The following is a 16,282-nucleotide window of genomic DNA, read 5'->3' on the forward strand; positions in this document are numbered from 1 at the left end:
AAGTACAGAAAAAATCTTTTTGGTTATTTAGTTGCCTAGAAATCTCACACAACAAAGAAAGCAGTCATACAATGTCTTTGGAAATTTTGTTTTCTTTCCTTTTTTTTTTTTTTTGGTCACACAGGAGTGTGGAAGTTCTGCCAATGAGACAACTATCTTTCGGGAAAATTCCCTACTCATGCTGATGTAGTCATTCTCTCGAGAATTCTTTTCTTTCATAAAACTCTGGACACTATCGAACTAATCTCAAGGGATATCTCAAAATGATAAAAGTGTCATCAAAACAAAAATAATGTAATTTTAAAACTTTGGAGAATGAGTTGCTAAATCCAAAAGAACTATAACTAAGAATAATAATAACAACAGCATCATTTGTTAGAATGTGCCTGGCCTCTTCAGGCACAGTTTCACCTGATTTTCAGACACACCTATAAAGGGAACTAATATTAGCCCTAATTTTACTGATGGGATATGTAATTTTTCAAGTTAAGTACCTTCTCAAATGGTGAGATTAGAATTTAATCTTGGCTGATTCCAGAAACTATGCTCTTAACTACATATTTTCTTCCCAAACGTTGGAGCTACTGTTCAAAAGATTCATTTATATAGTTTTGCAAACATAGAATGCCACATAAAAAAACATTTTTTAAATAACTGATGAAAAGATTACTTTTTCTTACTGCTGGTGAGAACATGGTTATTTTCTATGACTGTTTTCAGGTATGTTATTTATCATATAACCCACAAAAATAATATTTATATTAATTCTAATGCTCTAATTTTCAGAAAATTCCTTTTTTGTTACTTAAGTAGTTGTAATAATATATTTTTTCTTGCTATTCTTTCTATATCTTCATTAATCTGATGGCATTTATGATAATCCAACATAACATCATTTAAACCAATGGTGAATTAAATAAAGCACCACAATTGGTATTATTTTGAAGGAAAAATTAATCTCCATTATATTATTATGAAGTTAAAATTATCTCATACTGTAAAAGCTTTCTTGAGAATTCTTTCTTAATACCATATTTCATTCCCTTCTACAACATATGTTTGGTCTTCCAAAAATCAATGTACTATGTAAGAATCTAAGTCTTAATACAAAAAATCATAATTGTACAGCTATAATTATTTCTACATGAACATAGGTAGGTAGGTCATTTGTCAGACACACAAAACTCAACACTGGAAAACTAGAAATCTTTTTTAAAAAATTCAAAAATGAGTTATTTCCTTCTATAATTAAATTTCTAATCTTAAAATGGGAAATATCCGACAACAACCAATTTATCACACACACAGACCATTTCAAATAATGTTAGTAATATTTGATCATATATCATCTAAATTATGCACACTGAACAAAAAGAAAAATTAGTAAGTTAACCACTTTTTTTTTCCCACTGAGAACATACCAGGCTTGGGGTAAGGTGGAAATTCCCCCTTAAAATACTCTCTTTCCAAAACATGAACAAAGAGGACACCTGCGGACGGGTATACATTCCGATCAGAGTGCACCTTCGAGAAAATAGTGTACACTGAAAACAAAGAGGAAAGATAAGAGATAGAGAGACAAATAATGAATTCACTTATGCTGTAAAGAAGTGTTTCACTTCTTTAGAAATTTCTGGGAAAACTAAAGCAACATGCAAGATATTGTTAAGAAGTTTGTTTTAAAGAGAAGTGATTTCAGGACAAAACATGGAACAACTCTTTCAACATGGTATGTTTAGAGATTTTCAAATATTATATAAACAAAATTAGGCACATTTAATAACTTAAATTGTTATTAAATAATGAAGACATCCATAATATTTTTTCAGTAATTTCTTTTTATGGGCATTATTACCAACAAAATATATCATGAGAACTGAATGACTACATAATTACTACAGTTTATTTTTTTTCCTTTTTTCAAAGTAAAGTATAAAGAGTAATTTTTAAATGGTAAGAATCTAAACCGTATTAACTATTTGCTAGACATAGCATATCAGACTATATAATGCCATCAGTATATATAAGGTGAATTTCATATACACTCATAAAAAATGCATTGGATACTTTTTCTGTATTATTTCTTGTATCTCTCCTCATATCTCTCCTTTATTCCATTTTACCCGATCCTGACATTTAATAAATCACACAATATAATCTATTCTACTATGCTGTATCCTAAATAAACAATAACAATCAGATAATAAAGTTCAGTGCAAATGATTTCTTTAAATGAAATGGGACAGATTTCATGATTTGCTGATTACTTAAGATATGTGATGTGAGTACACTAAATTGGCTAAATTGGTTTGATTAGTTCCCACCTATTGTTTTTCCTGTGATATCATCATCTCCACCAACACATTACTGCCATTACACTTGTCGCCTCTACAATCTCTTTTAGTTTTTCTATCTTCCTGATTGGCTAGTGGCTGTAATTTTTAAACAGATAAATCCAGTCCTTTTTTCTTAGTCACTGAAGGATTTGTAAATGTAGTAATTAACCTTGAGAACTTCAATGTTGCTCACCCTAGGCTCACAACTAACTAAAAGCCCTAGATAGCAAGATCATTGACAGCAAATTTTTCAGCATAAAAATAGGAACTCCCACAAAATGTTTCTTTATCTGTGAAAACTTGTCCCTACAGTTCTGTGGATGGCTGCCAAAAATGGAGAACTGAACTAAAATATTTGGCTTGTAGTTTCATGTATCCATAGCTTTGCTACTAAAACACAACTTCAAAGGCTATATAACAGACAGAAGGAAGCTGCAAGTTACGTTTAAACTAGGTATGTTGAGAGACTCCTCCTTTCCTGACTTGCTTTGCTAGTATTCCTCAGTAGTCTTTGCATGGCATTTAGAGTACCCAGCTTCTTGCCCCCAAGAACAATTTACTCACCTGTGGAAATGGTCCCATTCCAAAGAACAAGAATGAACAAATCACAGAAAAACAGTGAGGATGAGAATTTGCAATATCCTCCCCCCCCCCCACTGGACTCCACAATGTCCCCTGAGTGCTAGGTGCTGTGGAGAATGTGAAGACGAAGGAGACCCAGTCCCTGCCTTCCTCACCATCTGGCTTGGGAGACCAACGCCCACCTCACTAGGTATGATACCTGAGGTATAAACTCCTCTGGTAATACCTGGAAAGATGGCGAGGAGCAATGGAAGCTGGAAAAGATCTGGAAAAGATTTACGTAAGAAGTAGAATTCAACATGGCTCGTAAAATACCAGCAAGATTCTGAAACTCATAGATGGGGATTCGGGCATTTCAGTGGTGAAAACTTGTACAAGATACAATTGTGGAATACTGGGGGGGGGCCTTTCAAGGAAAAAAAATTAAGCCAGTGGTCCTGGAGTATAATTAAGGTAAAAGGAGAAAAACTGGTAAGAAGAGTCAAATTATGGAGATTTGTGAACCCCTACTGAGAAGTTACTTCATTCTATACCCAAAGGTATTTAAATTCCAGATCACAACCCTACATTCAAAGCACAGGAGTATTTTGAATAACCTAAAGGAATCTCTCCAGAGTTTATGTAGCTTATTCTTTCTAGAGATTAAAACACCTTGAAGTCCAGCACTAAATTTTATTTACCTTTGTTATTTGCTTGGCACCTAGAAGGTGTCTGCCATAGTTGAATAATTTTATCGATGCCTATTGAATGGATGAATACCTTCTAGTTAAAAAGCACTGTGGAGGTAAACACAGGTGTTATGTTTGTGGACTAAGTATATATATAATACTTCACTTAAATTTTCATTTTATAACTTGAATTAATTCTCACAGGTGTGTCGCAGTTGATGGGTTATCATCCTCCATTTACATTACAAACTCCTGACAGTCTCCCTTCGTTTTTGCTGCCATAAGGTAGTAAAAGCTAGCTTATAAAGCCAAAAGAAAGGTTGTTCATATGAAGCAATATTAAAATGATTCTGTTTTCTATATAGCACTTGCCAAGGCCTGAAGTGGAACCCTAATAGGGTACCTGCCACTGCCTATCCCCTCACTTCAAGGACTAGTATCACCTCACTTCAGGGACTAGTACAGAACATCTCAGTTTCTGGTTCATAAAAAACCTTTCTGTGATCTCCAGAGCCAAACCACAATTCACCATGGCCCTCATGGGTTTTAAGATGACATGCACATTTCCATAGTCACATGTACTCAATTGCCTTTCTGCAAGCTGCTGAGCCGCATCCTTGCTGGTCAGTTACCTTGGCAACTCGACAGTAAAGACTGCTTCTCTATAAGTCTAGGACGCCATTCACTTTGAGAAAAACATGATATGGATGTATGGTACATTCATCATCGAGAAATGGAAAATGACTAAGCCCTTGTGTTTTGTTTGTGAAAATAATACTTCCTTTCTGTAGCATCAGTTTAAATTATGGGCACCCACACAACATTTTAGAGAAGCGCCCTTTACCTTTACCTTCCCCATTTGCTACTTAAAAAACAGATCGCTCTTCAACAGAGGCTATTTGGGCAGTATTTACACCTTGCTTCCTTTTGGAAACAACAAATGACACAGGATTCGAAGTTATAGGCTCTTGTTCTAAAAGCGAGCTATATAAATAATGCTGATATGGTCTGCACCAACAGCAACAATGGCTGCACTCCGGCTAACACGTGTTGCGCTCACATGTATCTAAGTAGTACTCACAAACAGAAAGCTTGAAGCATACTGTCTTCCTTAAAAGCAAATCCTGAAAATCAAATTTAAACTCTAAAAATGCACAGTACTAAAATCTAATAATCTCTGAAATATACACGTGTACAGTGTCATGCTAATCAAGCTGAGGTCACAGGGTCTGGTCTCTCTGTGTATCGCATGGCTTTGCAATTGTCTACAGCTGCAAATCCATTACCTCTGCAAACACATGCCACTGGATACAAATGAAACTGGAAACCAGTGTGTGGCTAAATCCCGTGCAAATCCATCACCATTAATGGGAAAAACAATTAAACCAAAAGTCCAACCCACAGGGAGTCAAAAACATCATCTTCAAACAGCAAGGGTAGCTAGATTTGCAAAGATTAAAAACTGAAGACAGGTAGTCATAAATAACAGATTTTTTTAAAGGAAAAATTACACATCTGAGAAGAGCAAAAGGGTGTATGGGCAAGTGGCCAGGGTAATTACATCACCCTCCCTAAACGCAGTTCAATGTCCTTCGTTACCATATCACCAAAAACTTCACAAAAACTGTTCTCTGTACATTTTAGTCATAAGGTACAGAAAAACTACAGGCCATTTCAACAATTATGTGATAGCAGAGAGCCAAGAATCAAGTAACAGACGGTGATGGCCATAGCAATAAAGTGGGACCTCATGCTAGCTAAATAGCATCCTGTCTCCCTTTATTAATAGTCCACTTGAAATTTTCTCCCTAAGGGAGCAACATCGTGATGAGCGTGTGCATTTGAGTGCTTATTTACAATGACTTAAAAACAAAAGCAAATTTGGATGTATTTAGTAAACATTAAATTTTGAAAGGATTATGGTAGTGCATTGCTAATGAATTTACGCATATAACTTCAAATTATCACAATGATTATTTTTAATGGCATACGCACGTGCACAGGCATGTACCAAGTCCCTTCTCTGCAAAAAAGTCCAGAGAACACTCACCAGACCTTTGCCTGCATCACCAAGAACGAGTACATGGTCATAAGATAAACTAGCTGCTGAGTGTGAGACCCTGCAAGTCCCAGCTAGATTTAAATCTCAAAGCTGTCTCTCCACAGAACTCTTTGAGAAGAAAGTCATAAAGTATTGTCAGTATTCACGTCCGGGTGGCCTTTGTTAGGTACCTATTATGTGTATCTCTCTCTCATAGATGCTTTATCAACAAATTAATCATTCTAAAAGGTCCATTTACACCATCACTTGCTAATGTTTAAGGTTTAAGATAGTAAATCCTCACTTTACCACAAACCCCCAAAGAAGGAAACATTTCAGAGAGCTGAGTTTTCTCAAGTACTGACTCAATCCTTTTTCATGATGGTAGAGGAATCATCATTTGGCACACCAATAATTGCACTCTGCTCTATTATATAACGATGCCCTTACGGACCATTTGGTTGCCTAGTCATTTACTGATCACACACCTCTGCTAGCGGGTCCCAGTCTGCTAATGCTTTTTCAGGTTGTTTGTTTTATAGATTTTCTGTTTTCTCCTCTGTAGACAACTTGTCAGCTGTCATTTCTCATTGTTATCAGTATGTTTCCTATAGCAGCTTCTCTATCCCTTCTAATTTGCTGCTATTAATCTGCTGCAGGTTTAGAAACCAGACTACCAAATGAGGTGGCGCTGTGTGTTGAAGTAAGAACAAATTTGTTCTGTCTTAACGCACGCGGGGCTCTGCTAGATGTGAAAAACAGAAGCCTGCGTTTGCCACATCGATTTTGGCCACCCGAAGACCCTTCTGTGGCTTATTTCCTGGTCCTTAGCTGATGCGGTATACTTCTGAATAGATGATCTTGCTATAATTGGGACATAGCCATTACTTGCAATGGCAGCGTAAACTCCATGTATTAAATGCATTCAGAAATAAATAAGTGTACCATAGAAAGTCTTAATTCAACCCATACATTATGTAAACATGAACTGTCAAATCAAAATGAATGGATTTAATGTGCTGTATAAAATAATTTCTTACATATTTGTTGTGTGGGAAATATACTGCATAATTTAAACAAAGAGATCTATTGATTAAGTGATCTATTACCCTTAGCAATAGCTAAGTCAGCCTAAGAATATTATAATGCACTATAATTAATAAGTAATTTATTAATAAGAAATTAAAGTCTATTTCTAAAAGCATTTCAATTTTGTTAATTTGCCTCTCATGTTCAGAGAGTTTTAAGAGATAAGCTATTCAACGGGAAGCATGACAAGGGTGCTTTAACTGAGTGCAAATTACTTAAATAAGATGATGCATATTTCTCAACTCTTCATAGTATTGCCTTGATAGTAAGTATTATCCAGAAAAAAAAAACTGGGGGTAAAAATGATGAAGATTTTTAAAGACGTTTAAGATGAAAGATAATGAACAGTCATTTATCTGGTATAGCTTTGAAAATAAACTTTTGCCTAAAGACTAAGACATTTCCATTCCTCAAAATCCTCTTTACATTAAGAATCCTTATGTTAATCCTAATGTTAAGGATGGGAATATTATTTTAAAAGAAAGTTACATTAAAAATATAATTGCTAAACTTATTTTACTACATGATCACCCCTGATAATTAAAAATTATAAGTTCTGTCAGAAAAAAAATAAGACTTGTCTTACATTTTATAGCTTTAACAGCTAAAAGCCCTCTCTGAGGCTCGGAGCCCTGGTATCCATAGCACTCGGAGAAGCTGCTACCAATTAATCAGAATTGATTATAAGAGATGAATCTCATTTGCTATCTCTGAATTGAGAGAACTCATTTCAGGGTTTTCAGAGTCTGATGTATTTATGGTTTCCTTCCCAATCTATTTTTTAATGTGTTATTTCTATAGTCAAACTAAAATTTAATTATCAAACCAGATAATTGCTGTAGATAAATATTCTGAGGGACATCAGTAACCAGCCAGGCACACAACCTGTTTGGTTGTTTTTCCTCACCAAGATTTACCTGGTGTTTTAACAGTCCCGCTTTAAAAATCTTGGTTTTGAATCAGAAACTTTTCTCAGCTGTCTGCCCTTCACCTTTGAGTTTACTCAACATCAAAGTGCTGTAGGCCATTCATTTGGTGGTGGCCAGCAACCCTTTCTATTTTGCAGAGCACGCCTAGGCCATAGAATTCATCACAAGGAAGGCATTACATTGCCTTTTTAAACTTCATTCCTCTAAGAGATAAGGGCACTGTTCTTTACATGAAGAGGACAAACCACGATTTGTGTCTTTTTCTACAAAAAGCAAAAAGATTCCCCCCCCAACCAAAGCCACTTACCGAAACTATTTTGTTAAACGTCTTGATTTTCCATATAATGATCACATGTTTTTGTTTTCTCCTGTTGTTTTTTTCTTAAATGTCAGCTGGAAAGTGGTTGCAAACCATTGTTAATTGGTGATCAATAAACTTAGTCTCATGAACGTTGCAGTTGAAAAGGGCTTTAGATGTCATCCTGTCTGAGCATGCCAAATATATTTCTCTAACTAAAGAGAGATCATAGCATTACTTCCTACTTGGATATGGCCTCAGCATTCTACTTAACCCAGAATTCCTGACAGATACTACCAATCAGAGTTGGCATGCACTTGCTCTCCTGGAGAGTTCAGTCCTTCATTTTATAGACAACAAAACTGAATCCAGAGAGACAAAACGATAGGTTCAAGCCTACAAGAATAGTAAGGGGAAAAGCCAGTGACTTGAACCCAGGAAGTCACGTACTTTGTTGATTTGAAAACATAAGGTAATACATTTGGTGGCTGTACATTATATTATTATGACTCGCTACGGCAAGCTAATTATGCTGCATAACACCTTCACTTTCTTAATTGTCTCTCTTGTTTGATGACAAACCAGAATTTGACCAGATAATCCAAGTTCATTCTTTATTTTGTGAAGTTATCGTAATAACACCGCACAATTGGAAGAAGTGCTTTGACAATCACAATTTCAAGAAAGAAACAAACCTAAAGATTCTTTTGTTTAAAGAAAGAAACAAACCTGAAGTTTAAAAGGAGACATTTCAGCCAGCATAACCAGAGCCTAGAAGGAGAAACTCATCTCCCTGATAGACAGTCCTTTGAAGTCTTGGAACTTTGTGATTCTTCGTCCTGACTTTGCCACCCTTCAGAGGCAAAGAAGAGCATGTATTTTCAGTCCTAGGAGCACTTCATGTTCCTCTCCAACCACACAGAAAAAGAAGGCATCTAGAGAGATATTTCTATCTTCAAGCCTTGCCCATTCCTTAACTGTCAGTGAGCTAAAGAGGAGCTCCTCTAAGATGGCAGAAGAAAAGTCTAACAAATTATTCAGAGTACATAGTACTTCATTCCCAAGAAGGTCAAATTCAAGTTTAACATTTAAGTGGAAAATAAATAGGAAATCAGTACATGATTATTTTGACTTGCTCTTAGGAGGAAGTTTATTTTTTGTTTCTTAAGAAAAAAAGCAATGAAAGTCTGTCAGTAAACCTAAGGCTAACCCATTTTGGAAAATGAGTTGTCTTAAGTAAGAAAGGAGAATTTAAAAATATTTATCTAAGTGAAGTATATAAGTTAGTAATATGAAAGCTTATTCCTTTTTTATTTACATTATTCTGGGGTAAATTTTAAGTTTGTCTAACTCTACCCTAGGAAAAAGAAAAGGGACTCCATATTTAGAGGACTCTTTATGATTTTTTTTAAGTATTGAATGTATATCAAGGTAGAATGATGCCAAATGTGTTGCTCTGGACTCTAACAAATTCCTCAAAATCCTATTTACGGAAGAGACACCATCCCACTGCTAAAATTTAGAACTGAACATTATTTTAAAAGAAAGTTATACAAAAAATACAATCACTAAACTTATTTTACTATATAAATGCTCTTACAATCTTTTGTGCTCTCTTGAAATTGCCAAAAAGAGATGCTTGGGACTCATGGTCAAGAACATCTCAAAGAACATTTGATATCTGCAGTAACACTTAAAATGGCCTTGCTACATCAGCAACTGGAAATAATTCTCTTTATACAATTAATGAAATGTATTATTCTCCCCATATTCTCTGTATATAGAACTAAAATGATAGGATTTAAATTGGATGAGGAGACCAAGAAGGGAGAAGAAGCTAAAGATGAGTTCAAAGAAACTGAGGATGTGGTACCTCAGTAGATTCAAGATATATTGATCACTTCTATTTTGAGAACTATGGTCATCACTCAGGTTCCAAGGAGAAAAATCAAATGGGGGTCCAATGGGAGCATGAAGTTTAAAAGAGGAAGAGACAAGTATCTCTTGAAGATTCTGGAGAAGGCTGTATGCAAAGGTCTTGGAATAGTACATTTCACTAAGAAAGCACCTGAGTAGGTGACTCAACAGCGTTTAAGAGCTTCTTATAGAACACCTTTTTAGCAAATCAAATGGAAACAGAGGAACATATTCAAAGATGACAGGAGTTCTAGAGATCAAAGTTAAAGAGAAGGAACTGAAGAAAAAAAAAAAAGATGACTGTAAATTTAGTGCAGAATGGTATGAAGTCCAAACGGAAAGTTTTTGGTGATCTCATATGGGGCACCAGGAAATCAGGGCAGGTCCCAAATCCTCAGGAGATGACAGAGCATTATAACATTGCAGATGGCAACCTTGAGGACCACCTGGGGCCATAACTAGGAGGATTAGAACACAGGCAGAGTGGATGTGTCTAAGAAGCTGAGGGCCCTCAGCTTGATTAAGGAATCTACCAGACACAGGTGGTCATCAGGGGTAATTCCCTTGAAGAAACCAGGGAGAATCCCCTGAGAATATCTAAGGAGGGTGTGGGGAAAGGACTATGAGATGATGGGTTTAGGACCTAAAATAAATGCATTTAGTGCTTTTTAAAATAAATTTTTGTGATCCTCTCATGGAAAGTTATTGTTATAAAACTCTATGTTTTCTTATAGATATTAGCAATAAAAATTCCTTAGAAATGCAAAGGTGTTTGCGGGTTTGTTTCAAAAACAGCAGAGTAGAGGAGAATTGGAAGCCTCTGTCCTATTGTGAAACAGATCTGGAAGTGGGTGATTCCACCTAAGGAATCATTTGGTATGAACTGGAAAAAGCTAGTGATTCCCAACTTTAGGGCTGTATGTAGACAACGAGGTAAGCCAGGAATCACTTCTACAAGGTACCCAGGATTTGTTATATGGCGGTAAAGCTATTTTATCACCCAAAATGACTGTTCTTTTAAAAACATTTTTAAATTGTTGTTATTTTCATAGACACTTTGGTTGCCCCAAAGTTATGGAAACCAGGCTACATATCAACATGCATGACCACATATAGCCAAAATTTTGTGTGTGGGGGGGTGGGGGCTGGGGCAAGGGGTGGTGGGCAGAGAGGTCTTAAAGGCAAATAATCAAGAAATATTAACTAAAAGCTCATGATGAAAACTGACATTTTGAAAACTACTAATCTTTTGGTTATTAAGTAAGTCTTTTTCTCCCTGATGAAATGCATTATTTCAAAGGTCCTGGCATATTGCTAATGGACACATTTATGATAGGGAAGAAAAAATTTAGAAAAAATAATCAATCATCCAAGGGTCAGGTCACCTTTCCAACAGATAATAAGTGCCATCTAATTATTTAATAGCAAAACATATCAATTTGGTTTTGCAACTAAACAATCTGTCAGGAAATCATCCACAATTAGCCAAAATATTTTATGACCATTTTTCTAAGGTTGTATAAATACTGTTTTTAAAATGATTTATGTTAAGCATGATTCTTAATGTTTTTCAATGTTATAAATAAATTGTTATAATGACCACACTGGAACAATTTTTATAAGTGGCAAGCTAGGGACTGGATAAGGGTCACAATAGGTTAAAAACAGGAATTATTTTTAGTTAAAAAAAAGGCAAAACTATGGCAAAGGAAAAAAACTTAGAAAATAATGGATTAAGAACATAAAGGATCAGAAGTTTTAGAAGATTAGAAAAACAAAACTGGAGTTTTTCAGACTGACTTATCAAAAAAAAAAAAAATCCACACATGACTAAAAAAGCAAAAGGAATACTGGAAGCGGACATTTAATTGACTCTCCAAAGGAGATTTAGATTTACCACCTAAACTCACCATCTTTCTTCCCACCAGTCATTTTTCTGCTGATAATAAAACTGTTGGCCTGTTTGGTCTTCCAGTTAACTGTTCCATTTATGCCATCAGCACAGCTTAATAAAAAAGCTTTTCAGAATAAAACAAATGCACAAAAAATGAAATTAATGTCAAATTAAAATGACTATTCCAGGTCACCTACTATTAACGGAGATTAGATTCCTTCTAGCCCAACTAGCTGTTTAATTCCACTTAATAAATATTTGTTGCATGTCAGTACAAGGCATATGTGGGGATACAGGGTAAACAAGACACAGGAACTACACCCCAACAAGTTTACAATCTACAAGGATTGATAATTCATGTACCCAAATATGTATGAAATATATATATACATATACATACATAATAATTACACATGCACACAGTGGTAGAAAACATAAGTACTACAAAACCCTGAGGGGCGAAGCCATTATCCCTGGCTAGGGATGTTGTCATAAGTTTAAGTATCATTTAAATTTCACAGTCGAGTTTTGGAAACATTACACTGGCAGAAATGAACATAATTGGGGTTGGGGCTAATAAGTAGGGAGTTATCTCTGGAACGTAGGGTAGCAGTCAGCCCATAAATTGAAAATAAAGGTGGGGCTAGTTATATGACATCATGGAGATAATACTGACAAAGTTTTCAAATTGCTGCATGTGGGTTAGTTAAAAAAGGGGAATCAGATGACTTTGAAGATTTGATCCAGAGTGACACAAAACAGTGATACATTAGGAATCCCCCCAAAAAAGGAGTCAGTTTCAGGAGAAAGATGATAAATTTCAGCCATATTAAATTCGGGGTACCACATGGATATCCAGGTAAAACCATCTAAGAGGAAGATGGAAATAGAACTCTGGTGCATAAAAGAACTTACTGGGGCTTCAGATACAGATTTGGACATTCATCCCCAGCGGAATGACGGTTGAAGCCAAACCCCAGTACAATTCTTTAAACAGACCATGCTCCCAGGTAACATGTACTAGGCACTCTCATATCCAAAGTGATCGGAGAAAATACACCTTCATGTTCTTGAGTCATTCATCTACCCTATTTCCCATCAACCAAACTACCACTCTTATGGCTTACTGCCCTATTTTTTATTCTTACCTGTCAGACATGGGATTTGGGTACCGTTTTCCTAACTATAACACTGGGTCTCCATCTCATTCTCCCTTCATCTAGCCATCTCAGGTATGTTCCCTCTGGGTTCAGCTCCGTCCCAGAATCCCCCAGGATATACCCCACAGTTTGGTCCTAGCTTCTGGAGCTGAAATATAGCAACTAGGAACACACACACACAAAAAAGTGGGAGGGACAGCAAAGGCAGAAGAACACGTTAATAAATACATTTATATAGCAAGCACAGAGGATGATTCAGCAAAGAAATCAGAGACAAGGTAGTCAGAGAGGTTGGACAACCAAGCCTGAAGTGTCACATATGTCAACAGAAGAGATATCAAGGAGGGTGGAATCCACACCCTCACATAAAGGTCAAAGAGAATGAGAGTTTAGAAAAGACTGCTAGATGTGTAAAGTGAGAAGTTACTGGTAACTCCTTGAAAGTGGAGTTCCAACAAAGGGATAAGAATAGAAGCCAAACCGCAAAAGGTCAAGATGTAGATGTAGCAAATACAGTTAATCTTTCGAGAACATTGGCCAGGATAGGGGAGCAAAGAGATGAAATGACACGCTAGATAGACTGAGATGCAGCAAGATGCAGAGAGGGCTGGTTATGTGAACGTGGGGAAAGAGATTTTGTTCAGAAGCTGAGGAAAACACAAGAGAGAAACAGACGGAGGATAAAGAAAGGAGCAAAACCGATGAGATGCAATGCAAGAGAAACCAGAATGGGTGAGACCAGCATACACAAGCAAAGAAAACACCTCATGATTCAGAAAGTAAGGACAAGTGAAGACAAACACTGGTAGGGGCACAGGAAACTTCGTGTTGAAAGGGCTCCTCACCTTAGTAAATCAGAGATGAAATGTAAATTCTTTTTTAAACTGAATTTTGAAGAAAATTCTGAGCTTAAAATTAGGAGAAATATCAAGTTCCCTTCCAAAATAAAAAAAAAGAATACAATTCAAAACCCAAGTTATTAAAAACCAACAAACAAGCAAACAAAACCTCAGGTGATCATTTCAGTGATAACCCGTGAGTGGAAATCAAAGGCTCTAGCATCCCAAGCAAATAAATGACTTGGTTGGTGTGTAATTTTTTAAAATATGTAAACTTAAGTGTACTAATTTTATATATACTAAAAGATCAATCTTCTGGATGATTCACCTAATAAATGGTTGATTTGCTTAACAACTGAAATTAGGTCCTTTTAAATCTAGATGAAAAATACTGTCATCACTTTCTAAATAATTTATGCTAAAATAGGATGAAAAATGTTCATAGTAGTCTGCTGTGGCAAAATACCCCACTCCCTGTGTTCTCCTGATCACTGGGTTCCAAAGGCAACACATAAGAATCACTTGTACCTCTCTAAAAATACATATTCACACCCTCAAAAATTCATCACAAAAAAAATTTTAAAAACACATATTCACGACTCCACTGTGGAGAGTTTAGGTTACACAATTTCATCAGGCAATTCTCATATACAAATATGAACTCTAGAAGACTGAGAGGATAACTACAGAACGCAAGGGTAGATAGGATGTTCAACTGAGTCATAGCATATGTGCCAAATGTAGGCTGACCTTAGAGATGAAAAACTCTCCCATGGATTGGGGAGTTATCATAAAGAAAGAATGGTTTGAGTATCCAGACAGCACCCCTTTTATTCCTTCCTTTATTCTAGCCCATTGGTTCTCAGACTATGTATGCATAAGAATCAGTATTTGGAGTTATACACACAAAACTACACATATTGTACTTTATGGGTGATTTAAAGAATTCACTAGGATAACAAGTCCGTGAGATATTTTTGTCTTACACTCTGTCACGTCCTTGCCAGGTGAGCTAGCATATCATTGCTCATAATTTCCAGGTCCTATGTAAGGGTAGACCAGTTGGTTTTTACAGGATTCAAAAGACAAATGTGATTGGTTTCCCAATCATTAAAAAATGGAAGCAGCGTAAGATATCCCACTGATATTGCTCTATTTTAAGGCCAGCATGGCTTTGAGCATATTCATTTTTTAAAAAGTTCATAGTGATCCATCTAAAGTTCTCCTCTGACCACAGAAGACTGCAGTCCAATAAATCTAAAAAAAAAAAAAAAAAAAGACAACATTTTTATGACTCTACTCACCAGACAATGTCACTAAAGGCAAGACACAACATCATGGATGGTGTGTCTGCTTAAACATTCAAGTCCCACACCTCAGGGGGAGAAATCTCAGTAACATGGAAATAACTGTTTGTTTTTAATTGTTGTCCGAGATCGTGGATCCACTCGACTAGCTTCTTGTATAGAAAATTACTATAATCCGTGCAATGACAAATGTAGATACTCACCAAAAAACATTATGATTTCAAAGTTTGATTTTTATTAGAAAGGGACCAGAGCATTTCTTTTTCTGTGAGAACAAATTTCCTTAGTTAGCATGGGAAAATATAACTCAATTTAAAAAATATTTGCCCTATACATAACTTTTCAAGATTAAATATAATGTGCAAAAAAATTTTAATGTGTATAGACTGGTTCTTGGACTCTTTCCAAAGATAACAGACCATCCTCAGAAATCTTGAAAGAAATTCCACTGTGCTCACTGAGTTCATGATAATCTCTGCTACAATTGTACCTGGATATGAGTTTTGCTCTAATTCATAAACACAAAAGCAAAGAATAACATACATACTGTGCTTACACAGCCCCAAATAAGAAGACATTCACACCATTAACTGGCATATACAATTTAACCAATTCCTCAACGCTCCCTCTCAGAAATCATCAAAGCCTGAATTAATCCAAACGTGGCTGGCATGTCCTTAAAATTCCCTCGAAACCATACAATGCTTAAAGTTTGTCTTAAGATCCCACGATTTATTCTGAGTCTTGTAGCAGCATGACTGACGACATTTCATCTGGCCTGGGGCGAGCACGCTCTGAAGAGACATTACTCTTTCCCAAACCTGAATAATTTGCAGACTTGGGGAGAAGGGGTTTGTTATTTAATAAAAATAACTGAAGAGCTGTGAATGGTGACTGATTGCTGATGAGCTAATCAGAATGTCAAGGGAAAGAAATAATAAATAGTAACTTACTCCGACACCGCTGTCCAAGTAAACAGCAGGAAATGCCAAATGAAATTTAATCTGATTAATGCACTCACCTTAGAACCGAACTGTCACGTCTTTCTCTGTCCACGGTCTCATCTGTCTCTTTTCATATTTCACTTGAATGGGACACAGACTTTGTTTTCACAAAGTGGATATATAGCTCACGTCCCCAACATCTCTCTGCTTCTCTCACCATTCCCCACGTCGCTATGTTGCCTCCTTGTCCCCTACATCTTCTCTTCCCTTCCTTTCTG

General features: G+C 36.1%; 1 protein-coding gene across 6 annotated transcripts in view; it reads right to left on the reverse strand.

Moving 5' to 3' along the window:
• Positions 1 to 16,282, reverse strand: part of SGCE (sarcoglycan epsilon) — a 66,810-nt gene that overhangs the window by 39,215 nt on the left and 11,313 nt on the right. For 4 of the 6 annotated variants that reach the window (XM_027573238.1, XM_027573239.1, XM_027573237.1 and 1 more), the window contains exon 2: positions 1,422 to 1,544. In XM_027573238.1, the coding sequence (XP_027429039.1) occupies positions 1,422 to 1,544 (123 nt within the window). Of the gene's footprint in view, positions 1 to 1,421; positions 1,545 to 11,770; positions 11,879 to 16,282 lie in introns of all 6 variants that reach the window. The other 2 variants (XM_027573243.1, XM_027573242.2) reach the window with 1 other exon arrangement.

The sequence above is a fragment of the Zalophus californianus genome, chromosome 12 (assembly GCF_009762305.2).
Source record: "Zalophus californianus isolate mZalCal1 chromosome 12, mZalCal1.pri.v2, whole genome shotgun sequence".
NCBI classification, from domain to species: domain Eukaryota; kingdom Metazoa; phylum Chordata; class Mammalia; order Carnivora; family Otariidae; genus Zalophus; species Zalophus californianus.